Genomic DNA, 27330 nt, shown 5'->3' on the forward strand with positions numbered 1-27330 from the left:
CACAGTGCAAAAGGGACGCCACCTCCCGCCCCACAGGACCATCTTCCATCTCAACAGTCAGGGGTGCCTTCCTTTGGTCAGGATTCTCACCGAATATCCACTGGAAGCAGCTCCCCAAACCTGCCCCCATTTCTTCTCCTTTCTTTCCCCCAGAAAAACACAAAACCAAAGGGAGCACTCTTGGGAGAGGACGATTGTGAGTGTGGACCGAGGGTGGTCCATGAGCGCAAAGGAGAGGCTGCAGAGTGCGAGCGGAAACCAAGTGTGACAAAGAGAGGATGTGGGCAGCCACACCAAACATGAATTGGGGAAAAGTGCGTAACAGTGGCCAGGGTGGGTGTGTACGACTCTGTTAGAAGAACAGAATGATTTTAAGGTGCAGAAAGAAGAGGGTACGCAAGGCACCACGAGGGCACACAGGGAAAGTGCATGGATAAGCTTGGATGTGTGCACGCAGGGAAGACATGCCAAACAAATGGCACACGCCCACCCACACACGCCCTCACAAGGACACACCCATGACCATGAGAGGGGCACACACAGCCATGAGGGAAGGGAATACAATGGAGCATATGCGGCCACAGGAAGGGTGGAGAAAGCACGTGTGAAACGCGTGCGCACACAGGAGCCTGTGCAGTGGGAACGAGCAGGGAGGGGAGGATGAATGTGTGTCTGGCAGAGAGGAGAATGTGAGCCTTGGCAACAAGAATGAGTGCCCTGCAGCAGCAAAATTCAAGAGGAACAAAACGTGTGCATGTGTGGAGGGGCAAGTGGGCTGGAAGGAGATTAGGATGGTGCGAGGAATGGCCAGGCCCTGTTAGGGTAGAGAGAGCACTCTGGGGAGACCCCTGCTGGATGGGAGCAGAGCACAAAGGCAAGGGAGCTGTGGGGTTGCCGTGGCAACGGGACAGAGGAAAAGAAGAGGGTGTACATAGTGAGGCTGCTGAGGAGCCAGTGAGTGAGAACCTTCAGGCCAGGTACAAACTAGGTTATGAAGTAGAGATAGAAAATCATACGAACGAATGAGAGAACAGGGCCTGGCTCCGGGAGTACTGGAGACCCAGAAAACCCCGGGGCTTGCAGAGGGGCAGGTATTTACAAGAGATGGGATGGAGTAGTGTTCTTCCCACCTGGGGCTGGTATCCCCTGCTTCCTCCCAACCCCCCTCCCCTTCTCCCTCTCCCTCTCCCTCCGCCTATTGGCCTGTCTCCCCTTACACCGCCCTCACTTGTAAAGCAAGTGGACTCGACTCCCATCACAGCTAAGCCGGTCGGGGGGCTCAGGGGGCCCCCTGGGCAGGGCCCCCGAGGGGTCTGGGGGTGTCGGAGGGTGACGCCGGGAGCGGAGCTGCTGCCGGGACTGGAGCTGATGGCGCAGTTCAGAGACTCGCTCCTCTTTCTGGAGGAAGAAAACAATTGGGCGAGTGGGAGACAGGAAGTCAGGAAGGGCTGGGGGAGGGAAAGACAGGCAGAGGAAACTGTGTGGGAGACGCAGGGGCAGGCTGGCAGAAGAAAGTAACGCGAGGCATGGGGGAAAGAACAGGGAGAGCCGAAAGAACACAGTGGGGCACCAGGTGAAGGAAAGAGATCAGGGAGACACAGGGGCTGGGGGGAGGGGACACAGGTCCATGCACACAGCTTCCAGTAACTCAAGCACAGATCAGTGTCAACCCAGCTTGAGCACCCCCCAGCCTGACACTGCGCTGGCCTCTAGCTACAGCGGGGGCACAGTGGACACCCTGGGGACCTGCCCAGACCCCTCTCACTGGAGGGTACACTCAAGGCCTGCAGCCAGCCACCCCCAGCCCAGGGCCACCCCCTCGGCTCCTCCGCAGGTGAAGCCAACCGTGCAGCTGTGCTCCAGAGCCGCCCCCACCTGCCCTGCCGAGGCCAGCACCCGATTTTACCTGAGGCCAGCTCCACCCTTTCCCCCTCCCCGTCCTCCTCCGCTCACTCCCTGGCCGCTTGTCTCCTGAGACCCTCCCTTGGTAAACCACAGGCTCCGGAAGGCTGATCTCAGACTCTGCCTCCAGAAGCCGGACCTGAGACATGGGCCTCCCCGACCCGCCACCAGCCCTGCCTTCACCGCACACCTCAGCAATGATCTTCTCCAGTTCACGGTTCTCCTTCTCCAACAGCCGGGACTTCTCCTCCTCGTTGTTGTTGGTCGAGGACCCCGTCTTCATGGTGTCCTGCGCCTCTGACTGCCACTCCCCTCGGGTGATCAGCCTGCGCATCTGGGGGTGGAGGTTAGGGGCATGGATGGCTGAGCAGGGACAGTGTCAGTGCTTAGCTGACGGTGGCTTGCAGTTGAAAAGAACGAAAACAAGAGGAACAAGCTGGGCCCGAAACAAGGGATGAAGTGGGAGGAGGGGACATGCGACGAAGGCATGGAGGGGACACGGGCTGGAGAGGGTGGGAGGACACCCAGAACCACACCTTGGGCACGAAGAGCACAACCAGGGTGATGTACGAGGAGAAAACTATGGCAAGAGAGGCAAAGGCGAAGGCTGCATCCTGCTGGCTGGACAGGATCATGGTGACCGGAGCCGTGATGAGACACAGGACCTGGGGGCAGAACATGTTTGGGGTTGCAGATCTGCCGGCTCAGACGAGAGCCGAGGTCTTCTTTCCCCGGGAGAGAGTCTATGGGGACAGGTTCCTGGGGAAGTTTCCATTTGAAAAGGACCCAAAGTCAGGATCGTCCTCAACTCTAGATTGAGAAGAATGCCAAACAAACTGTTCCAGCTCAGCTCCAGCTCTAGGTCAACCCCTCCCTCAAGGCAGGAGCTCCCAGGACCTCTATACACACATCAGAGTCCCCGAGAGCCAGTCCCTGGGCATCCCTGGCAGGAAATCTCGACTCAGATTCCAGCCTGTGAACCACAGACAACTAATTTCACCTGTTTCTGCTTCCTCATCTATCTAGTGGGGATGCTAATATCCACTTCACTGGGTGGCTGTATGAAGATTAATGTGTGCTTTATAGACTGTAAAGTGCTTAACAAATCCGAGACATTAAAAAACGTTTGAAGACTTCCACCCAGCTGACCCCACATCTGGCACCTGATTCATCCCAGGCCACTCCACCTGGATTGCTATAGTCCGTCCCCAGGGTCGATGCCAGGGGTCTGGGGAGCTCACCGCCACATTGTAGATGGCCATGCCCACAGCCCGGTGGTCGTTGATCTTCTCGGTGGACACACTCTTGGTCTCATAAGCAAGAAAGATACCCAGCAGCAGCAGGAGCCCCTTGTAGCCATAGAAAATGCCTAGGAGGGCAGGAAAGGGTCACGCGGGCGACCAGACCTTCAGGCTGCACTCACTTCCCTGCTCTCTGTGCTCTCTACCTGCTGCTACTCCTCCTGGTCGCCCACAAGGAAAAGGGGGCCTCCTCTCCAATCCACCCATTCTGACCTAGCACACCCCTCCCTGTCCGCTGCCCCCACTGTCCACCCAACTCGCCCGACCTCACTCACACAGTGTCTCACTCCCTTATTCTCCAGGTGGGAAGACGGCTTTCCACGCTGAGGGTAGGTTTGCCATTTGTGCTTATAGGCCAGAGGGATGCTAAAAAGGCCAAAGGGGGCCTGACCCCTCACAGCCCCGGTCTTACTCCAGGGAGCTGACCAGACAGAGATGGTGTCAGGTCTGGAGATGAGGGTGAGGCATCATCACTGATCCCTCTGATGAATACAAGCTCTGCCTCATCCCTGCGTTAGACCTAAGCTCCTCACGCAAAAGACCAGCTGTCCCCATTCTCAGAAAAGATTAGTGCAATGACAAACAGGAGGACATTCGCACTGGGTGGACATGAGCTCTCTGCCTTTTTCCAAAGACACTTCTCCCTCCAAAGCTACTGTCCCTGCCCCACCCCACCCCCTGCCTTAGTGGCATCTTCCCCCACGTCCCACACACCAAGCCATGTATTCATCTTCTTGGAGCTGCAGTGCTCCAGCTGGGGCAAAATAGACACGTCGATATCTTCCTTCGGTTCCTCCTTGGCAAAAGTCTAAGGGAGAGACAGGGCCACAGGAAAGATGGTTGCCATCCTCCCCTTCCCACCTCTGCTCAATCCCTGACTCCCAACTCTGCCCCCTCTTTCTGATGAGATCCTCAATTCTGATGCCAGATCCCAGGAGCACTTGCCTAAACACCTTAAAAGTGCTTGTTCCCCCACCTTCCATGATATCTGAAGTCTGCACATCCTGCCAGCTCCCCACCACTTCCTTTCTTCAGAGGAATCCAGAGCCTCTGGTGCAGCTCCCTCCAGGAAGGAGGTAGAGCTGCTGAGACGCACTGGGCTGGAAAACACCTCCCACGAGCGGCTCTTCTCCTCAAGACCACACGCAGCGCCGGAGGCCCTTCCACCACTGAGCCCCCCTCGGCCTCCTGACCACAGGGCCTTCTCCCAAGCGGTACCTCAATGGTCCGGTGCAAAGGGTCCACGATCTGCCAGATGGCGAGGGTGAGGACGTCCATGCCCACCAGCAGGCCCACCGTGGCATACAGCTTCCAGGGCTCCAGGGTCTGGGTGAACACACGGAGTACAGGCGTGTTGGGGTGGGGGTCCTCCAAACCCCGAGAGCCAAGGCGCTAGGGACCGAGGCATCGGAAGCAGCTCACCTTCCTCCACTCCTTCTTTTCCTCCTTCTTTGTGAAGACCGTGTGGACCCACCAGATCTTGGTGAACATGGAGCCATAGCCCAGGCTAAAGCCCAGACCCAGGAGCCAGAGGCGGGCCTAGGAAAGGAGAGAGGGCAGGAAAGAACAGGGCGGGGCAACAGGTGGGACTGTGCCAGGATGGGGCAGGCTATAGGAGGTGACAGATGACAAGGCAGGCGGGATGCAGCCGGTAGGGGGGCCAGGGGTAAGGGGAGCAGCGGGGTGGCGGCGAGTCTCCCTACCTTTCATAAATTCCTCCCATCCACCTTTGCTACTTTGCCACCTGGGTGATCGTGCTAAAAGACTGGGTTTTAGTCACTTCTGACTGTTCTCCAGTGCCTACAGGTTGCAGCCTGAACACCTCCAGATGTGGCAAGAGGCCTTTCACAACACGGTCCCACCTAAATTCCCAGGCTCATCTCCCCCCAGGCCCTCACCTGCCCCGTGCTCCAGCCCTGCTGAACTGCTCATTTGCTCGCCCTCACCCTTGAGTCTTTGCTACCCATAGGATGCTCCCTCTCCTCCTGTAGTAACCATCCTTTATTTCTCCAGCTGACAAAATCCCCTGCATCCTGCACTATTCAAATGCCGCCTTTGGTGAGGTCCGCCCGGCTACTCTGACAGTGAGCTGCTTTCTCTTTGCTCCCACAGCAGATGCCTCTCATATGTCACTGCAGCTAACTGTCTGCTCTCCCCCTGCATTAGGTCTCACTGGGGACAGAGAGCCTCTGAGGAACCGTAGGTGTATGTGTGCACGAATGCCGTGTGCATGGATGCATGGTCAGGACAGGCACAGGGCAGAGGAGAGAGGAGTAAGGAGGGGCAGGGAAAAGGGTGGGTGTTTCCCACAGCATAAGAGAGAACCAAACAAATATTGCTGCTGAAGCAGCCCCAGAACCTTCCACATACCAAGAGTCCCACAAGGCCTCCTCCCTGTGTGAGAGTGGTCCCTTCCCCCAGCTCTCCTTGCTGTTGGTTCAGATCCCCCGCCTCCGTCCTTCCGAACCACAACTAAGGCTCCCACGGGAAGTCCCCAGTTCTTGTTCTCAGCCCCCATGCCACAGACAGGCCACCCACCATTGTCCAAGGGTTCTCTGCGCAAGACCCCCTTCCTTCGCCTTCGATACCTTCCCCCTCTTCTCTGCAAGACATGCCATGGCAACCTGGGAACTGACAAGCAAGCTCCAGAATGAAAACTTCTGGAGGCACAGAAAGAAGGGACGGAGCCAGACAGAGACCAGAGGGGCGATGCCAGGAGAAGGAACTGGAACAAGGGTCAGGGAAAGACAAGGAGAAGGACAGGCAGGGGATGGCGCATCACAGAAGGCGCTCCTGAGGGGCCGGGAGAGCCATGCTCTGCAAGGGACCTGCCACCCCCTCCTCACCTGGCAGACGAAGGGGAACTGGCTTCTCCCGATGTGGTAACCATCCAGCCCGAGGGGGAAGACGGCAGCTAACGCCAGAGAGCAGCCCACAGCAGTCAGATTATTCAGGTTGGGCTGTGAGTTCTGGATGTAACTAGGGCAGAGGCAGAGGGTGGGAGAGGGAGAAGAGCAGAATTACCCCTCCTCTCCAGGGAGGCTCAGCTCCCCAAACGCCCTACAAGGGCCTGACCCCAACCTCAGGGCCGGGGGCAGAGGAAGGCAGGCTTGGACCAGGCAGCGGAGCCTCGAGAGACAAAGCCAGCTGGGTCTTGGCGGGGCTGCAGAGGGCTTCCTGCACGGGACCCCGCCATACACAATCTATTAGAGCCGCACACTGTGCTACCCGGTCCCAAAGGCTTTTTTTTTTTTTCCGTTAGTTGCTTTGGAGCAAGGATGGGAGTTATAGCTGGTTTCTCCTTTTTTGTTCCCATTGGTCACTGGGAAAGCAATAATTCAGAGTGGAAACCTCAAGGATGCACAGCCTCAGAAGCTACACAGTTTCCTTCTCACTCCCTTCAAGCAAATGACTGTTATCTTGGAGAAGCAGAAAGGACAGGGAAATGTCAGAAGAGAAACTTACCGGACATGGGAGTTATAGATGTTAAAGGACAGACAGACAACAGCTAGGACAATGCCCAGGCTGGAGAGAACGGATACGGAGATAAAGAGTTTCTGTGACAGGAAGCGGAACGTCTTGATGACCAAGGTCTGGTCAGCTGGGGGGGACCCTCCTGCATGGCACAGGGGAGGGGGAGGGGAGGGGGACGAGAAAGGAGGGAGGACAAAGGGATGAAGGTGGGACGGGAGAAAGGGAAGAAGGACAAAGCTGCTGATGGGCACCCAGGTCTTAGCTCTGAGGACAAGAGGCCCTAACTGCCCTGAATAGGGGCCGCTGCAGGTCAAATGCTCTTTGATGCTGGGGCTCTTAGGAAACAATCAGAAATGAGACTAGAAGATGGAGCTAGAAGCTGAGCTGTATCACTGAAGTTGTAGAGTCTTTTTTTTTTTCGTTACTGTTTGTTCTTTGTGTTTTTCTGTCTTTCTTGTGGCAAAGGAAAACAGAGGGGAAAGAAGGGGATACTGAGAAATAAATTTTATGAGGTCTCTTACAACTCAAATCGAAAGCTGCAAAAGACAATCATAGAATCATGAAGCTAAAGTCCCTCAAAGTACCGAGTCTGGCCTCCTAACCTCAGGAGGAAATTTTTTTCAAAAACTGATCCATGATTTTACTGCTGTCAGGGTGATATTCCCAATGGTGTTTTTCAGTTATTATTAAAGGGAAGCTCAAACTTGTCAAAGAGTTCAAAGAAAGGAAAAAAAAAAGACTAATTTCAATTTGCTTAGCTTTTTTAAAAAAAAAGCATAATTTAGGCCATGAAGCATTTATAGCAATACAGACACTGTCCTAAATTCAAATTATAAAAAAAATTTCCAAACTCCAGCAGTACTGAGAACTACTAGATTTCAGCTGGGCAGGGCAGATGGCAGCTGTCTTCCACGGCTGTGTCTCCCCTCCCTCCTCAAGATGCCAAACCTTTGTTTGATCAATAGAGACCTCCTTTCGCCCACCTCGAGTATCCTTCCCATTTCCTATCATTTAGCTCACCAAGCACACAAAGAATATAATTGCTCCCTTTTTCTCTTTAAAAAGCACATTTTAGCAGAAGACAATTCAATGAGGTTTTGCAGCCTCTCCTACAGTTTAAGCAACCATTTTCCTATCAAAGCTGAAGAGGCAACTCTAGGATTAAAGTAGCTGGTTTAGATACCTCAAGTCACCAGAACATCTGGGAAACCCAAATGGAGTTTCCATTTCCCACCCCCTGCCTCTGATCCCCAGTCATCCCAGCAATGTACTATTTTTAAGAGTGCATTGCTACCAACCGCCTATTCCCTCTCCAAATACACCAGTCTCCCCTACCCACGTCTTGGTGGTTTTATTCCCTTTCTCTGAAACCCAGCCCCTGGCCCATCTCCCGGCATATTTCAACCTAATGGCACCTACCACCCCACCCTCATTCAAACACCATTTTTCTGAATTGTTCAGAGGGGTTGAAGGAAAATATAAACAGGATCCACTTACCAATCCACTTATCCGTTTTGGACCAGGAAAGGTCATCCTTGGTGCTGTCATAATAGCCAATCTTCTTGTAGCTGCCACCTGGATGGACGATCATAGGAGGGACCACAGGTAGGTAAAGAGCTGATCCCAGGCATTCTCAACCTCCCACTTCCCTAAAGTAGTTCTCCATGGTCGTATCTGATTTTCCCTTCACCTGAGCCCCTGAAGGATACTTGGGAGGACCTGGGGGTCACTTGAATCAGCAATCTGACTTAAAAGCACTATAGGGTGGATTCCAAGGCAACGCAAACAAATAAGAATATCTTATATGCTTAAAGCCCTTCAGTGAAGAAGGCTGTACAGTATGTCTGCCACCCATTCCACAGGCTCACACCTCAGCAAGATGTCTCTCACTGTGATTCTGGCTTCTAAACCTTTCAAGTGTTTCTGTTTATTCCCCCTCTCATGATAGACAGAATCACAGGATCTATTTTCCCAGAGGCTTTCATTTTAATTTTAGAAATTTCTCTTCCGTTGACTTGGCTTCTAATTCCTTAGACAAGTTGCATCTGCCTCTTAAAAAGCCACGAAGTGAAATTCAGTCACTCCTAAGATTTCTAGAGCTGCCCCAGTTACCATAACTCTCCCTTCTAAAGCCAATTCACACCCCTTTGACCATGACTGAAGTCTATTCCCTCTTGTCCTGGTTACAAAGAAGATCTGAGAGGGTGTGGGAGGTGGGGGGAAGGAAAGAAAGAAACTTTTCACAGGAGGCCAAGAAATGGTTCTTTTGGCCCTGCTCTAAGAGGCTGAGAGGGGGGTGGAGTTGAAAAACTAATTCAGAAGTTTTGCAAATACGTGAAGTGCGCCAAGGTATAAGAAAATACCATCTAGAAAAGCCAAGCTATACGCACTACAGAAAAATTAGAAATAATTGTTTACAAATCAAGGAAATGCAATGGATTCCCTTTAAAAATAGCAGGTTTCCCAGATTCGGCTTTTCTTGAGTCCATGAGTGTGCCACTAACAAGTCATGAACCCCTCAACTCAAGCACCGAAGGGAAATCTTTCAAATCAAAGTGGGGGCCGCTGGGGAAGGAGAGTAGCTGCTTTCAATCTGCATGCACAATCACCGCAACTCAGAGAAACCCACCCATAGCTAAGCTTTTTATTATCATTATTATTATTATTACTATTATTATTATTTAGAAGCTTGATGAAAACAATTAGAGGAGCGGGCAGGAGGTAGGGAGGCGCCAAGGCAATCTTTTGATGTCTCCTCCTGGTGTTCTCCTCCCAGACGGTGTCCTAGCCCAGCCCCAGCCTGGCCCCCGACCTCCCCGTTCCCTCACCCCCCTGTGCTCACCCTGTAGCTGCTCGATGAGTGTCCACGCCATCCGAGAGCCACTGGCATCAAACACCACATGGCCCTGAGGGGGAGAAACATGTGGAGGAAGGCAAAGCGATAAAAGCAAGAGCAAAAAAGAACATCAGGAACTCTTTGAATCCTTATGTTTTTGATGTAATCGAGCTTCTGAATGAATTCTATTTATGGCATTTGCCTGCATATAGGACATACCCCAGATGCCTATACCCTAGATTTTAGAAACATTATTCTTTTGAAAAGAAGCTTCACCCAGGAGATTTGAATGGGAAAAATCCCCAGATAGAGCACCAGGGGACCTGGCTTCTGGCTGTGTGACCCGAGAAAGCCACCAAATCCCTCTGGACGCTGTTTTCCCCCACTTTAAAAGGAATAAGTAGATGATCTTTCAGGCTGTTTCCTCTTTTAAAATCCTATAATTTTCATCTGACTCATAAATATCGGGACTGAAGAGAAGTGAGGGGAGAGGTTGAAAGAAACGGAATATACCGTTTCCCTTCTAGCCTTCCGTGGGGCTTTCTGGTTTGGGGGCTCCTACTTCCCTGGTCTGAGACCGATTATTGCAGAGAGGTAACTGAGAAAGACAGAACGCATGTCTCCGGGAGAAGGAGCTGGGAGGGGTCTCTCTGGATGGGAGGACAGAGGCAAGTGAGGGGCTGCTGTAACTCACGGAAACACCCTCGAAGGACGAGGAGTTCATTGCCCGGTAGATTTGGTCTGTTATGGTCTGGTTGTTGTAGTTGAAGTCTTCCAGGCGCACTCCTGAACGGCCACCCCCTCCAGACGTCTTGTTCAGGGCCAATGCCAAGGCCCAGATGGCATCATAGGCCAGGGGTGCCTCCTGGAAGCCTCCCGTCTCCTCAGGGTGTCTTTTTAGTCGTTTGGTCAGTTTCTCCACAAACTCCTGGGACGTCTGGGGAGGGAAGAACAGGAGGAAAGGATTGGAGTGGGGGTGGGCTTCTGATTCTGCTCCAGCACTTCGACTTGAAAGGATGGTTTGCGTGCATGTTGTCAGATTGACAGTATGTACATTCAACATCTTTAACTATACCCACGTGTCTGTCTCAGATCAGAAGCTACTAGACTAGAGCAGGAGTTAGCTGGGTCCGATGGCCTTAGTGTGCACAGCTGCTAGCTCAGAACTGCAAACAGAGAAGTTTAATAAATAGATGCTCTGCATAATGAACAGCAAAGGATAGAAATCAGAGAGGGCAAAGCAAAGACCTGGCTACGCCAGTGACGAGTGGCAGCGTTGGTGTTCTGTCAGCCTTCAGACTTTCCCAATAGAGCTGACGCAGGAACTAACAGCTCCTCCAATTCTGAAAGAGCCCGGAAAAGGTGACACCACAGCCTTCCTCACTCTGTCAACCAGGAAGATTTTTCTTTAGCATGCTAACTTCCTGCCAACCTCGTGTGCTTTCAGTTCACTGTCTCTTGGAGGGTTTTCAGAAGACTTGGGACTGCAGGAACACCCTTCACACATTTGAAGTCAATTATTCAATCCTTACCCACACCCTTCCCAACCCTCCGTCTTTTTTTTCCAAGAAAGCTAAAAAGAATAATAGCTCCTTTAGCTCTGTCATGAAATGGATCAAGAGACCTGAATTTCTATACTTGGCAGTAACATTGTTTAGCTAAATGACTGTAAGTAAATTGCTTCAGTTTTTGGAAATGTCTTCCATATAATGGGGAAAATCACTTCTGCCCTTCTTTATCTCCCAGAAACTGTACGAGGAAAGGTTCAGTGGCCACCTCTTGGCATGGCACAGGTAATACACAGGGGCATTACACAACTCTGTTTAGATTTGGAATTTATTAATATACAAACATACTCTAATGAAGAAATGAATAGATGAATGAAGAATACATACAAATCTTTGTTCCTGGTGCCCTGCCCACTTTTCCTTCTATTCAACTTTCTGGAGACACGGGGGAGTGGGAAATGCAAAGGACGGGCAGTGTGGTGCAGTGGAAGCAGCCTGGGCTTTGAAGACAGGCAGGCCTGTCTGGCTTGGGCTCTACTCCCCTTGAGGACAGGACCAGGTTCCATTCTGCTCTTAAACCTCAGCATCCAGCGCTATGCCCAGCCCACTCTGGACAAATAATAAGTGTCTATAGATTAGGGCAGTGAAAATGCTCTGTTTGGTGGGTACATGTCATTATACATTTATCCAAACCCACCCAATGTACAACACCAAGTGAGCCCTCATGTAAGCAATGGACTTTCAGTGTCAATGATATATCACCGTAGGTTCATCAGCTATAACCACTCTGTTGGGGGAAGCTATCAATGAGTGAAGCAGGGAGCAGACAGGAAATCTCTGTACTTTCCTCTCAATGGTGCTGTGAACTTAATCTGCTTCCAAAAAATTGTCTTTAAGAAAAATGTCCATTGGATGGATAAATGGAAGGATGGCTTCTAATTCTAACTAAGCCCCCTACCTGCTATATAATCTGAAACAAGTTATTAAACCTCACTATGCAGTTATTCAGCTTTAAAATGGGAATAATATTAACTACCTTGAAGAGTCATTATAAGGATGAAATAACAACATGTATAAAATGCTGGGTATAAAGTAAGTTACATTTTCTCTTTCAACTTCATTTTTGTTACTAACATTGAAATCTATAATTCCAGCTCAGTATTTCAAGTCCTGAATCTCCAACTGTCTCTAAGCCATTTGTAACTATATAATCAATAACCTGAAATTATAAGTATCTAAGAATAAGCTCTATTTTTCCAACACTCCCCAGTTTATAAGATTGAAACCTTAGAATCACCTTAGACTCTTTGAAATCTCCAAGTCCTCTTAATTCTTTTGTTGAAATGTTTCATTAATATCACCACTCCTTAAACAGAATAATGTTAATCATAACAATAGCTAACATTTATATTGGCCTTACATATATCAACTTACTAAATTCTCAAATAATCCAATGAGGTAAATACTATTATATGTCCATTTTAGAAAGGGATAAGGAGACTAAGACACAGAACAGTTTCACTTGCCTGAAGTTATACTGCTAGTACGTGGAAGAGCTGGGATTCAAACCCATTCAAAGTCCATACTCTTCCAACTACCCTACACTGTCTCTGTAAGCTGAAATGTCTCTCTCCGAGAGCACCCGTTGACAGACAGCGGATAGCCCGAGACTTTCTGAGTCATGCTTCAGCCTCCAAGTCCATCCGACCTTCAGTTCAAAGTAAACACTGCATCCGAAAATCACCCAGATGGGAAGAGAATCATCTGCTCCGCGTGTCGCCGTCCCCTGCCCGGATCCTCATACTCTCTGCTGGCTCCAGGTCACCACCACTAACACACTTGGCCACTGGGGGCACCACTGTCCCCACCCATGACTAAAATTACCAAAAAATCTCTCCCCTTTGGGTCAGCAAAGATGGTTGTAAATTTTCAAATGCAAATGTTACAAGGCGGCTTAAGGAAAACTGAACAACACAAATTCTGCAACCCATAGAAATTAGTGAAATGACCAAGTACAAATTTACGACCCTAAATTTTTAACAGCCCTGTCTGGCTGTCTCTCTGCATGAGAATAGGTGCCCAACGGTGATCTAAAATGTGTATCCTGAGGTAGAGTTTTATTTTCTATCATACCCAGGTCTGACGGGACCTCTATCCCAATCAGAATCTGCTGACAATCTCACCCCCAGGTGTGCTGCCTCGTACCTGATCTCTAGTACAGCTCCAACCCACAGCTACTTTTCTCCAAAACCACTCTAATCCACTCTCCCATATCCTAAAAACGCTTTCTCTAAACCAGAGTTTCTCAACCTCTGCACTACTGGCATTTTGAGCAGGATAACCTTTTGTTGTAGGGACGATCCTATGCATTGTAGGTTGATTAGAAGCATTCCTGGCCTACTCATTAGATACCAGTTGTGACAACCAAAATTGTCCCTAAACATTGCAACCTCTGATTGAAAACCACCGCCCTAAGAGTCCCCAAAGTGTGTTCCCCAGACCAGTAGCATCTACATCCCCAGGGAGCCCGTTGAAATGTGAAGTCCCTGTCCCCACCCCAGACCCACTGAATCAGAACTTCCAAGGGAAGAGCCCAGTTGTGGTTCTGACAGAAGCTAAAGTTTGAGAACTACTGATCTAAACATAAGGCCATCCTTACAGAGTGAAGGCAACTCTGCTTCTTTTCTAAATCTCCTTGGCTCTGGGCCATAGACTCGACCCTTGCTTCTGGTCCACTTCTCTTGATCCTATTTGATTCATCTACAACCTCTTCTCTAGTCAATTGTTAAGATGGCATCTACCCTCTGAAAAATCTTGGCCTCTTCACCTGGCATTTTAGGCTACTGAGCAGGCCTAGCAGTAGCTCTAGACCTCAAAGGCAGACACCATCTTTCTCTAGAGATGAAGAGCCAGAAAGAGACCCTCCAGCTCATCCTGTTCAAAAGCCCAGAAGTCCCCCTATACCCCCAACCAAATCCTTGTGTCCTATCAGGAGCTCCTCTAGTTCCCTGCTATGGGGCAGAAGCCACTATTGGCAGGTCCTGGGCTCAGGGTACCAACAAGCCTTTCTGGCTTTGATTACCAGCTCCTCTACCTTCACAGGTTCTCGAGGACAACTCACTTCTCAGGTGCTCTACAGGGAAGTGATCTTGCAGAATTTTTCCATCGTATTTTTCAACCAAGATCCCTTGGAAATGTCCCAGGACAGTATCCATGATCAGAGTACCTGTGGCAACTGACCTTTCCATCACAATCCACTGCAGAATAAAATTCCTGGATTTTATTTCTCCCTTGCTCAAAAACTGTCATCTGCTAAACAGTGTTAGCTGATAACAAGCTTGTTAGTGAGACTTCAGGGTTTTCCATGGGAGGTGATAGAGCAGAGGGTTTGGAGTTAGATTCAACTAGAATTCAATTCCAGCTTCACCACTCAGTAGCTGGTGACCTGCAATAAATCACTTAACCTCTCTGAGTCTCAATTTCCTGGTCTATAAAATGGAAATGAAAGTCTACATCAGAGTATTGCAATGAAGATCACTGAAATCATGGATCTAAGCTCCTGGTTTACTACATAAAAGTGATTATTACTACAACTTTTAACAAATAAGATATTAGGGTGGCTTTACAGTCATTCACTCACCCCTAGCATGCTCTCCAAAGCAGGTATTCCAGACCTGGGGCTACACTTGGAATAATAAGCAGACACATAGGTTGCCCTTATCAAGCTCACCCAAGATTCTCGTACTCTTTAAGATGCAGTGCAGAGCAAGAAAGCGGTCTCCCCGCCACACCACACCCTACTCACTTGTGCCCCTCACCTGTAGGTTGATTCCCACACCAGAGAGTGTGTCTTTTAGCTCCAGGTCTGTCACTAACCAGCTATCTGGAGCTAACTGATTTCAAAAGTCCCTCTACTTCTAAAATTCTAAAAGAGAATCATTAAAAAAGCATCAGAAGCCAAGCTAATTGAGTATCAGTCAGGAGTGAATATTAAGCAACTCTAAAGTGCTCTGAAGTCACCAAGAAAATAAAACGAATTTTTGCCCAGGAACAGCGCTCCTATAAAGGTGTGCTTGCAGATACAGCATCTATATTGTCATTAACGCCTCTCCCTCATTTGACTTCTTGCCGACTGCTCCTTATTTCCATGGTAACAGCTCTGCAACTCATCAGGGGCCCACTGAACACACCACTCTCATAACTCTCTCTTTTCTGCCCAAGGAAGTCACAGCAGAGGTGGAATCCACAGGAAACACGATGCAAACAAGTTCTGGGTAGGCAGAGGCCCCTTGCCTTCCTAGACCTCCAAACTCCATACCTGCTCCCCTCACCTAAGAGACCCCTTCAGTCCCCTCCATCTGCCCAGGTGCCAGCTTCCAAGTCCTCACACACTCACCATGTTGGAAATGCTGCGGGTGTTGGCAGGGTTCAGCATGACAATCTCAGTGGTGATGTGGCCCTCCACCGCCTCGGTCATCTCGTCCACTGTGCAGTTGATGGACGGGTCATAGATCTTGAACCAATTGTCGGCATACCACCCGATGAGGAACCAGACGTACTTCTTCCCGAAGAGCCGCTCCTTGTACACCTGAATGCGGAGGAGGAGGGGGGCTGGGTCTTTGTTTTGTTTCTTTGTCTTATCTCACTTGACACTATGCAGCCTCTTCAGATTCAGAGAAGAACAGAGAATTGAAACAAGAAATCTACAAGTCTGGGGGTAGTAGGGAAGGCTGGACTCCTCCTCCTTCTAAGTGCCTCCCCAGCCTCTATTTTTAAGTGGTCTTTTCCAGCCAGACAGGGAAGATGGGATTCACAGGCTCCTCCAGAAACACAAAGCGATAGGAAAATAAGACCTGGAGAGAGTGTCACATGTGTGAGAAGACAAGGTGTGGAGTCAGAGCCAACAGACAGGGATTTCGTATTAATCCTCACCTCCGATTATTCGTTCAGAGATGCAGAGGGGAGATCCCAGGAGACACCCAAGGCAAAGAGCCCACCCAGTGCCCCTCCATCCTCAGATTCCAACTCCACCTCACAAAAAACTTTCCGGGCTTCGGTCTCATAGAAAAGTCCCACGATGATCCGGGCGTCTTGGCGCTACAGAATGGAGAGAGAACAGAGCTTCTGAGGGACGCCGGAGGGGACTAAGCCAAGCACTTTCACAGCTTTGATTTCCTGTCCCAGAGTGCTTAGTGCAGGGTTCTGTTCAATGGGTAGTAGATAAATGTCAGCCAGAAGATGGAGCTAAACTTCCCCAGGAGATGCTACTGCCTCACAGAATCGAAATTATGTGACATGATGCAGGTGTTAGCTAATGCTACAGCGGTAATAAACTGCAATAGATTAATGTACCAAATCAACACATTGTACTTTTTTCTTTTTGGCCGTGCAGGCATGTGGGATCTTGTGGGACCTTAGTTCCCTGACCAGGGATCAAAACCACGCCCCCTGCAGTGGGAGCACTGGAAGCGCGGAGTCTTAACCCCTGAACCTCCGGGGAGGTTCCAACACATTGTACTTCTTAAACTTACGCAATGTCATATGTCAATTATACCTCAATACCAAAAAAAAACAAAAAACAAAACCTGTCCCTGCGTGACTCTCCTTTCCAACCCACCACTGTTTTCCCCACCCAGACCCTTGCAGGCTGGGCCCATCACCCCCTGCCATCCCACCTTAAGGTTTTTGACGGGCACAGCTGGATCTGAGAAGAAACTCTGACGGAAAGTAATCTCGATTCCAGCCTCCTTTACCCGTTCCTCCAGGTCGTCCAGAGTCTTGGGTGGCGATGAGGAGCAAATAGAAAAGACACAGGGTGCACAAAGGAGTAAAGACCGGAGGTAGTACAGGGGGCTGCGTTCTCAGAGCAAAGGAAGAGCCGTTCTGAACCTCCCTTCAACAGCCCTGTCCCCGGTGGGGAGAGTTCGAAGGAAAGCATCTGGAGTCTTAGGATGTAGCTTCCAGCTGGGAAGGTGCTTGGTGAGCCCCTCCTGAGGATCTGTGCCCAGGGAAGTCACCCCATCACCCCACTCCTACCTGACAGCCAAAATGGGGGAAAGGAAAAGAGAGGAACCAGAAAAGACAAGGCAGGGTCTAGTACAGGCAGGATGATGTCAACCTCAAGAGGCAAGTGGGCAGACAGACAAAGGCTCAGAGAATGTCCTGAGTCACTGAGAGAAGGTTGGGGGAGGATTAAAGAGCCACTGAACATGAGAGTGAATAGAGGACCCAAAGAACAGAACTAAAGAGAGGGAGCAGACTGTCTTCTCTGGGTACAGAGCCAGGTGTTTCCTTTCTTCCCCCACAAGTCTCCCTCTTCCCCTCCACCTCTCCTTGCATGTCCGCATCTCTGAATCAATTACCAGACCATGTACATGCACGCGTCTGTCTGCCTCTTTCTTCTCTCTTCTCTCCTTCTCCCTCCGTCCTCCCTCTCTATTCCCTCTCTTCCCTTCACACACGCCCACCACCTCCCCTTGAGTGCCTCTGGAATCTACTACTTCCATAGGTTCTTATCTCATATTCTCTCCCTTATCTTGCCTCAACTTTAGAGTGAACCTACTTTAATAGAACTGGGTCACTTGGAATCTGTCTGCGGGACAGAGCCTCAAAGCAGGAAAAAAAAAAAAAATCCTAAAACCAGAAAGTTGGAGAGGGTCCCAGAAACTCAACTTGTTCATTCCTCTGGCTACAGGAAGAACATGCACTTAACCCACTCGGAATGTGTTCTCTTTTGATAAAGAATCAAGGTCTTTGCCCCCCAAACGAATCCTGTGTCACATCTCTCTGTGCTGGGATTTGAGCAAAGGCTCCCTTCACCCTGTGCCTCCTCACCGAGGTGAAGACCTCAGTGGTCTGCTGGATGGTGGCGATCTTCTTCCAGCCCCACTTTTCGAAGAGTTTCACCCGGGTAGGATTATGGAGTGTGGCTGATGGATGAGTTCGGAAGAACGTAGGAAAGCGTTGCCGGTTTGACAGGGCCGGTGAACTGGAGCCATAGGAAAGCTACGAGAGATGGGGACAGGGTGACGTGTTTATGGCGGCCTCACTAAGAGCTGCCGAGAATTCCTTCAACCCTCCCCGCCTCTGGGATTCTCTCTCTCTATCCAAGCCTCCCTACCTCTGCCCAAGGAAAAGTGATTCTCAAAAGCCCCCTCCATCAGGGTGCCCTTTCACTGAGCTGACTTCCACTCCTTCTGATGGAGAGCAGGTCAGCTGCAGCCCTGGCAGGCCAGTGTTGCTAGGAGGCCAACTAGCTCAGGTCTGCAAAGGACTCTATCTCGGAAGTGGGCCCACTGTGGTCTGCAATACTCGCCCTCTTTAGTACAGCCCAGGGGACAGCCCCACCTTCTGGCCCCCAGGGCCTTGCTTACCACAATGAGGTTCCACATCCTGGCAGCCTCAGCCACGAGCGTGGACACGGAGCTGCAGCCAGGCATGAGGATGATCTTGATAGGGTCATTGTAGAGCAGCTCGTACAGGTACTTGGTGGCTTGGCCTGGGTCACACTGAACGAGGAGGGAGGGGATGAGGGAAGCTCCCCCAGGGCTCCTACCCTCCCTGCAACACCTACTCTTTTCTTTCCCCCAACAACCTAGTTACTTCCCCCACTACCCTCTGCTGAAACCCTTTTGTCATTATCACCATTTCTTCTCCTTCCTGAGTCTCCTTTCCCCTCATTCGTGAAACACCCTTCTCTGTCTTCCACCTGGCGCCTTATCCACACCCTCTGCTGCACACCCCCCATCAGTGTGTATGCAAACACTGCCTTCCCTCCTTTCAGCGCATCCTCAGACATCCCCTAGCCCACCTTCGCTCCATCACCCCGCCGCCTTTCCCCAGGTTTCTATGCTCCAAACATCTGTGAGTAGAAAAGAGTCTGCAGGAATATGAATAAATTTTTCCTCAAGTCCCCAGACAGCCTCCTCAAAGCCATATTATGAAGAGTCCTCCCTCACCTCTGCAAACTCCCTCTCCCACCTACTATTTTTTCTCCCTCTTCTTTTTTCAGGGCTAGAGATAAATAAACAGGAGAGAACAGGGACAAGACCACCAGGGGGTCCTGGCTCAGCAGATCCATGTCCTCCTGCTGGGCTCTGACATTTGACGGGTGCATTAGAAAAAGAAGACATTCAGGGGCAAAAGGGGGTGGGGAGAAACAAGGATGAGGGAAGAGCTGGGGAGAATAAATAGAATGGGATGCTCAAGAAACCAGATGCTTTTAGGGGTGCCTGAAAGAGAAGAATGGAGCTGGGAAAGTAAACAAGGCGCTGGAGGGGAGGAGGGGAGGAGGGGAAGTGAGGGGAGGAAGAGCCAGCCATGGAGCTCCCACTGCCTGTTCCCCTCCTGCTGAAATATGACATTTCAGAAGCTGCTGGAGCCCCAAACGAAGTGGGGAAGAAATGGAAGCCAGTGGGGAGCCAGGGCAGAGGGGACAGACAGGAGACAGAGGGGACTGGGGAGGGTGATATGGGGGTGAGGGGCAAGCAGAAGGAAATAAAGAAGGCCCCCTAGGGCCTGCTCGCTTCCCACTGAGGCCTGACATTTGGGACACGGTGGGAAGTTGGAGAAGGGGGAGCCAGGGGAGGCTGGCCCAAAGAACCAGCTCCCTGCTGCCCGCCCACCCACACCCCTGCTAAGGGCAGCGCTCAGTGTCTGCTCCACTGCGTGTTTGGAAGGTTCTGCATCCCTCCCACTTGGGCATCTTTGTGTATCTTTACCATTCTCACGTCCCACCTTCCCGCATCTATCACGCCAGATCCCCCAGCTTCTCCCAAGGGCCCTCTGTGGCCCTCTTTCTTGTCTGAAGAGAAGGTTAATAGATACAATGAGGACAGATAAGAACACATAAGATACAGGCAAACAGGGCAATGTACGCTACTCCAGTGTCTCTCCTGTCTCCTCATTCCTTCCCGACCTTCTCTTACACCCCTTTCCCCTTCCACGCCCTATTCATCACCGCACATCCCTTGTGCCGCGTGATTCTCACCCCCTCTCCAATAGACTTCCTCCGCTGCTGCTCTCGCAAGGAGCAAGGATCCGGATTTGCAGGCAGGAAACGACACTTTCCAGTTTGTCTGCCTTTCCATCTCCCCCTCGCTGCCTCTGCTATTTTCTCTTCCAGCCCCCCTTCTCTTGGGTCCCCATCTGCTCCCCAACACCTCCAGGGAATCACCTGTCATGGTGCATGAGTTTGAGCTCACACCCAGGGCTCCCCTAGCTCCCTTCAATCCCCTGTTCTAAAGCCTGCACCCATCCCTCCCTGTCCCTCTCCCCATACTCCCCCCAACCCCCATAGCCAGTTACCTCTCTTGCTCTCCTAAGCTTGACTCCTCCAGGGATCTGACCCTCTTTCTCTTCCTGCCTCTCCTACCCTAACTAATTCTTTTCCTGTGCCCTGCGGCCCTTCCTATAGGCATCCTGGGGTTAGCTTCATGGGATTTTGACTGGAAAAAGTGCAGATCCTTGGGACTCATCCCTGACCAAGGATTTAGAACCTGTATTTTTAACAAACTCCTCTGGGGATGCTTAGGTACACTGAAGTTTGAGAATCACTGTAAAAGCATCAGAAGGGATTCAAAGTTCCCTAAGAGTCCTTGTGCCGTCTTCTCCCCAAGCGCCCTATCTTCAACCCCGCTTCTGCCCGCTCCTTCCTCACATATCTATATCTAGGTGTAGATTGCTGTTCTAAAGAACGAATATAAATCCTCAGTCCACCCCAGGTGTTAGATCACCAAGGGCTCCCCTCTGTGCTCTTTCACTCTCCCCCAATCCCTTAAGTCTCCAGGGCCTCCTATGAGAGAAGATAGATTTGAGGTCCCAAATCGCCTTCCTTCCATGTGCCACATCCTTCCCCCATACTCTCAATCATTCATGTAGGGGATAGGGGTGGGAAAGGAATCTTGCAGGACTATCCCCTACTACCCCTGGACCCAAATTTTCTTACTTTCCCCCCTCTCCCTCTTCCCCACCCCCCTAACCCTACATCCCATTTCCCTTCTCACATCTCAGAGGCCACAGTGCTGCAGGGAAGACACTTAGGAGCCGAGTTCCACACGATGCCCCAGGGTCTCTCGCTGTCCCCAGCCCTCCTCCTGGTCCCCCTTCCCCACTGCCATTCTTTCCTGTTCTCTTTCTCTTCCTTGCGTCCGGACTCTTCACCATCCCCATGCTCTGCGGGGGCTCCTGTGTGGACCTGTAATCCCACCATTTTCCTAGTGCCTCTGCCCATCCCTTGACCATTAGCCTTCCCCAACCACAATATGCCATATAGTCCCACAATCCAGGAATCTGCGACAGGGCTGGGGATGAAGGGATGAGAAAGAGTCAGGTAGGGACCACAGCTACCTTGCTGTTTGTTGTGATAAATAAACTAGAGAGCTCAAGTCCCTCCAAATTTTGCTCATTGGGTCCCTATTCCTTCCAGCTCCAACCTGCTGCCAAGATTTACCTTGTTACCATGGTAAATGTAAACCCCAGATCCAGCTCCCGCCTCATTCCCTCCATCCCCCAACCCATCCCAGGGTTAGTTTACTCTCTGGAGGAACTGGATCAGCTCGTACCCCAAACCCATCCCCAGTTTCTCCAACCACCCCCCACCCCGGCACTTCCAAGGGTCTCCGGGAGCAGAAGGGTCAGCCTTGCAGCGTGATTAACCACCTTGAACCCCTAGACCCTCATCTTGAACCTCCAGCCCTTGAGACTCTCCCCGAGCTCGCGCACCCCCAGCCTGTCTTCTGCTAGTCACACATGGGAGGGGTCTGCCTGGCAACCCCAGGAGCGACTCACGCTAAGGTACATGCAGCTGGCCCCCTGCCCCCCACCTCCCACCCACTCCCATGTCCGGGGCTACCTTGCTGTCGTGGTGGATGAGCTTGAGCTCATAGTCCGGCAGGATGTCCCTGCGGCTGTTCACGTCCTCCAGCGCCATCTCCACCGCGGGCTGGCAGGCCTGGCCCCCCGGCCAGCCCCCGCTCATGGGAAACAGCGCCCCGATGTACACCGCGCGCCGTTCTGAGGAGGGGTGCGGGGGGACCCGCGGGTGAGGCCGCGGGAGATGAGGGGAGTGGGAGGCCCACACCGGAGCCACCCCCGCCGCCATCACCACCAGGAGAGGCAGTGGCCACCCCAGCTGGGGAGAGGGGAGCCCCGGACCCATGGCAGGGGGCGGGGGTGGCTGCTGGGGGAGGAGGAGGAGCTCAGGGGGGACACTTCTCCCGGGGAGGGCTGCTGAAGGGATGTCGGGGAAGCGCCTCCATTCCTGGTTTTGTGCGGAGGAGGGGGATAGGGCCTCGGGGAAGCAGGGGGGGTTGGCTTCGTACGGCCCCCACGGCTCTAGCTCCCGCCACCGCCACCGCCACCGCGGACTCTCCTCGCGGACTGACTGACCGACCGAGGGGAGGAGGAGGAGGGAGATGCAGGGCTGGGAGGGGGCTCTGACGTCAAGGGCGGCGCGCGGCAGCCGGGGTGGGGGGGCAGAGTTAGGGAGGGAGGAAGCGGGCGGGGATGGAGGCGAGCGCCGCTGTGGGAACCAGTGTGAGAGGAGGGGAGGAGAGGGAGGATGCGACCCCTAGGGTGAAAGAGATGGACGAGGAAGGGAAGGATCCCACCTAAGGGAACATTGGTGGAGGAGGAACGAGGCGAAGGGGCGTGCCGGGAGGGCGGGGTGGGCGGAGGGAGCCGCGGGAGGCTGAAGCCATGAGGGGCGAGCGATGGAGAAGGGGAGGACGAGAGTGGGACGCGAGAGAAAAGGGGCTGGCGCCTAAGCGTCTTAATGGGCGTGTGAATAGCTGGGGTGAAGGACTGAGGGTGGTGAGGGAGAGGGCGATGGGAAAGGTTTTGGAGAGAGAGGGAGAGCTGGGTGGGGAAGAGGGAGGGCCGTGGTACAGGGGGAGGTGATGGGGGTAGAGGAAGGGAACACGGGGCTCGGTGGACAGAGGCTGAGAAAGGGTGGTGGGAGAAGGAACTGAGATAAAAGAGAAGGGGAAGGGCGTAGGGAAGGAAAGGATGTGGGGAGGAGCTGAAGGAGGGAGAGTGAGGCCTGGCAATGGGTGAGATGGCTGGGCCAGGCTGATGGAGTCAGCAGGTGAAATCCTAGGAAGGGGGCAGGCAGGGAAAGGTTCCAGAGAAGGTCGGAAGGAACCCCACAGGGGAGGACGAGGTGGAAGCTCCGGGTCTCCCAGCACTCTGCCGCCCCCTGCTGGGGCTCTGCCATTAGGCCGAAGCGGAGTCTGGGAGGAGGCGGAGCCGAGGGGCGTGCAGCCAAGCGGGGAGATGGGAGGGACCGCAGCCTCGCAGAAAACCGGGACTGGAGGCTGGAAACAGGTAGGGAAAGAAAGGGCCAGCCGCGTACTGGGGTGGGTGAGGGAAGGTGGGGGAGGAATGGGAAGGATGAGAACTCAGAGCCTAGGGGCAGAATCCCTGGGGGTGGAGGGCGAAGAGTGAAGGGTAAGGGGATTGCTGTGCACGCGATGAGGGTTTCCGATCTCACCTGAGTGTGGCGTTCGATTCACTGGCAGCAGGAAAGACGGGGATCAGAGAAGAGTTACCAGTGGTGCCCAGCTTCCCAGGCCTGATCCCCAGCCCCCTCCCACACCTGTCCATGCCGAAGAAGACCGGGGTGGGGGGGGGGGAGCAGAAGCCTGCGTTTCTGAGGGGAAGGTGCCTGGGGATAAGAGCAAGGTGGGGCTGTGGGTCAGGACTTGTTGGTTTTCTTCTTTTATTTCTCATAGGACAACAGAATTTGAGACAGGTGTGCCAACAGCTAAAACATGGGTAGATCCTGGTTTTGTGGAGCCTAAATGTTATAAAATTTGGGGGTCTCTCTTTAAGCGGAAAAAATTACAAATGCAATTGATTTGAAACTATTGCTGTTAAAATATCTTACTTTTGCAATTTTTACAAAAACCTATGACCATGTGAACACATTATTAGAACCTTCTACATTATTCGAGCACAAGAAGAGGCCTGTATAAGTGAGGAACCCTGGAGCTTAAACTTCATTAGCTTCTTAGTAAATCCACCCCTGGCTGGGAGTCCCACTTTCCAGAATGGAATGGTAAACTACAAGCAGAATAATTAGTGAGGAAAGCCAGGTCCAAGGATCTTGAAAGGCAGAGTGTCTACAAAGGTAGAGGAAGCATGAAGTATGCCTGCATCCCAGGAGAGAAGACTGCAGAGGGAGAATCTGGGTGCCCGGGAAAGGGGGAAGTTTGCAGAACTAGATGGAAAAAAAGGAGGTGGTGGACACAAGACGGATTCCCTTGGGGAATGATGGAGGTTGTCCAGGAGGTATAGAAAAGGACTGTCCTCTTCCCACCCCATCCCTCGGTAGTCCTTAATACTCTGACAATTCTGCCCCCACTTTTAAGTCTTTTAAATTTTTACCCTGATAATTTTCCACCCCGGATAGCCTTTTCAATATTATCGATTTTTCTAAATATGATATATGATTTATTGCTGAGTCTTTACAATAATTCAGGTATATAATGAAGGGAGAGGGATCAATTCTAGAAGAAGGTTATGCATAGAAAGTTCTAAGTTTCGAGAAAGGAACTGAGGCCGGGGAAAACTGGAGTAGTTAAACCTTAAGAAGGGTGATGGAGGGAGAGATTCACAGGAAAGGAGAAAATGTGAGACCCAAGGATTGGGAGCACGGGGAAGATATTAAAAAAGAGAAAGGTAAAGGAAGGAAGCCCCCAGCATAGATAAAGTGGACACGGGGGACTGCAGCAGCAAGTTTGAGGCAGGTGGATGGAGGAAAGTGTTAAGCATTCACCTCTGCCTCCCCCATGCCCCCCATTTTGTATAGCACCCTATTTTTCCCCACCATCCATTCCCACCCCACTCCCATCCTCTGACAAGCGTCCTCATCTGCTGCATGCAGGCAGCTGTTCCCCTCACCCTGGCAGTGGGGCTTGGGGGTGCTCCACTGGCCCTGACTACAGATGCTCCGGGAGCTGCCCACCAGATGGAAGTCGGAGTCACACCGGAAATCCACCCGGGCTCCGTCCAGAGCTGGGAGGTCCCCACCCGTCAGGAAAACCTTCCCATTTTCCAGGGTCAAATAAGACTTGGAGCAGATTCGGACTGTGGAGACAGGAAAATAGAGACAGGCGAGTTGGAGAAGACTCCTTCCCCCTAGGGAGCAGGGAGGGGGCTCAGATTTGAGTTTGGGTCCACAAGCATCCTACTCTGCAGGAAATCAGGTGTTAAAAGGATTAGCTTCTCTAGCTGCCACTCCTCCCTTAACCCTGTAAGCATCCACACATTCCAAAAAAAAGAAAAAGAAAAAAAGAAAAGAAAAAGAAAAAGCATTTCCATCCTAGGAACCCAAGATGGAGCTATAAGCACATAAAATGGGACCTCTTCAGAGTCAGCTACAGTGGGCGGTTCTTTGGCTTTGAAATGTGTGGATGTATGTAACTTTAGATGCACAGTCAGATTTGCCTTATTATCGTTGGCTTATACTCACGTTAAACTGGGTTTTAGTTTGGGGGTATATGGTCTCTCCGTTGGAGACAAGTATTCGAAAATGTGATGAAATCATTTTAGAATATTTTTGCATAATCTGCCACTAATAATCCTCAAAGAGACTAACTCACAAGATGAATAACCAAGTTATTTTCTCAAATGGGCAGTGGCCTAATGAAGGGAGGATGAAATAAAATGTGCAGGCTGCTAACTTTGCTGCCTGCAACTGCACACAGCAAAGCCCCTCTTACGTAGTAGTTGTTCAATAAATGTACTTGTGAATTTAGTTACAATGGATTTAAAGTGCTGACTTGCAAGCAATGATGCTAAGTTTGAGACAGGAAGAAGAATTCGCTTGAAGAGGAGAGGGGCTTTGAGAGGCTACTCACCACAGCGGCTGGGTGTGTCCATATCTGTCCAGGAGCCGTTGGCCAGGCACTTGCGGACCTTGGGCCCCACGACCTCGCGCTCCCCCCGGCACACATACTCAATCTCATAGTCCACGGGCAGGAAGTTGATAGCCTTCACCTGGTCTCGAGTCAGGCCCCTGTACCTGATGCCCCCTTCCCAGGGCGGGTGTATGATCTGGCAACCTGAGGGGGTGAGTCCAGAGGCAGGCGGAAAGAGAGGGATGGTGGGGAAAAAGGAAAAGGCAGAGTCAGCAGCGGGAGGCAGGGGAGGGTAGGGCGTGGTCAACGGGCAGGTGGAGGACAAAGGGGATGGGATGAGGTGCGAGAGGGTGAGAGTGGGGAGGGGTACAGACCCTGGGCGGAAGGACACAGCGGAATGAGGCAGGGTCAAGGAGCTCACAAGTGGGAAGGGAAGGGTGCTGGTTGGGGTAATGGAGAAAAGTAACTAAGAAATCGTGAAAGGGTATGCTATGCGAGTGAGTTTGCGAAGAAAGGCTAAAGGAGAATCTGAGTTGAATTAGCATGGGGGGGGGGTCTTACAAGGCCACCTGGGCAGCAAGGTGGGACCAAGGAAAAGGCGGAACTGAGGTAGCAATGGGGGGCCCAGAAAGAGGGGCGGGGTTGAGGGAATAATGCGGGGTCACAGGAAGGGGGCCTAGTGTGGTAACCGGGGGCCAGAGAAACGGGTGCTGGGTAATAATGCGGGGTGATGGAAAAGAGGTCAGGAGTAGTAAAGTGGGGCCGAGGAGACGGGGCTGCCAGGCCGGGATGCTACGTAGGGCCGACGGGATAGTAGAGGGGATGTGAGGAAAGGGGGAGTGGAGTGGAGGGGTGCCCGAGGTCGCCGGAGAAGGGTGCACCTTCCGAGGTGGCGTTGGGGGTCTGCGCCCCGCCCGCGCCCGGGGGGCGGAGGAAGAGTGGCGCCAGCGGCAGCAGCAGCAGCAGCAGCAGCATCTGAGTGAGAGGCGGCCGTGAGGACCGGACCGAGCCCCGCCGGCGCTGGCCCGGACCCGAGAGGCGGCCCGGCCTCCCTCCGGTCGCCTCCCGGGCTCCGACCCGGCTCAGCCCGGGGACCCGAAAAGCGCCCCGTGGAGGAGGCGGGGGCGGAGCCCGGCGCGGGGTGGGGGGAGAGGAGGAGAGAGAGCCTGTCCCCACCCTCCTCCTGCCTCCCTCGGCCCCCCCCACCCTCCCGGGACTCCACCTCTCACCACCTCCTCTCCCCCGGCCCCCGCGGCTCGCCGGAGCCCGGCTTCCCCACGCTCCCCGGATCGGCCGCCTCGCCGCTCCCGGTTCCTTCCCCGCCGCTCCTCTTCTCCCGCGGCCCCCAGACCCCCGGCTCGGCCCTCCCCGCGCGCCCCTCTCCAAGCACTGCCTCCCCCGGGCCCTGGCTCTTACCTCGGCGCTCCGGCCCAGCTCCCCGGCTCTCC

The 27330-nt window shown here is 52.3% G+C and overlaps 1 protein-coding gene across 1 annotated transcript; it reads right to left on the reverse strand.

Moving 5' to 3' along the window:
• Positions 1-27330, reverse strand: GABBR1 (gamma-aminobutyric acid type B receptor subunit 1). Its single transcript, XM_079933345.1, has 22 exons — positions 27299-27330; positions 26764-26857; positions 25883-26086; positions 23512-23532; positions 21874-22034; positions 18395-18529; positions 17856-18026; positions 16697-16798; positions 16053-16118; positions 15418-15609; positions 10208-10450; positions 9520-9583; positions 8175-8252; positions 6669-6819; positions 6050-6182; positions 4626-4742; positions 4422-4529; positions 3918-4011; positions 3144-3271; positions 2439-2567; positions 2093-2236; positions 1-1398 (listed from the first exon to the last, which is right to left on the reverse strand). Exons 2-22 carry the CDS (start codon positions 26855-26857, stop codon positions 1225-1227), a joined length of 2709 nt encoding a protein of 902 aa, XP_079789471.1. The 5' UTR covers positions 27299-27330; the 3' UTR covers positions 1-1224.

The sequence above is a fragment of the Stenella coeruleoalba genome (genome assembly GCF_951394435.1).
Source record: "Stenella coeruleoalba genome assembly, chromosome: 10".
NCBI classification, from domain to species: Eukaryota; Metazoa; Chordata; class Mammalia; order Artiodactyla; family Delphinidae; genus Stenella; species Stenella coeruleoalba.

Excerpts from the sequence above, each read along its gene's own strand:
- GABBR1 (XM_079933345.1), bottom strand. The coding sequence starts at position 26,857 with ATGCTGCTGCTGCTGCTGCTGCTGCCGCTGGCGCCACTCTTCCTCCGC. Across the intron at positions 16,799-17,855 it reads CCACTGAGGTCTTCACCTCG|ACTCTGGACGACCTGGAGGA; the intron begins GTGAGGAGGCAC and ends TCGCCACCCAAG. Across the intron at positions 3,272-3,917 it reads GAAGATGAATACATGGCTTG|GCATTTTCTATGGCTACAAG; the intron begins GTGTGTGGGACG and ends CTGCCCTCCTAG.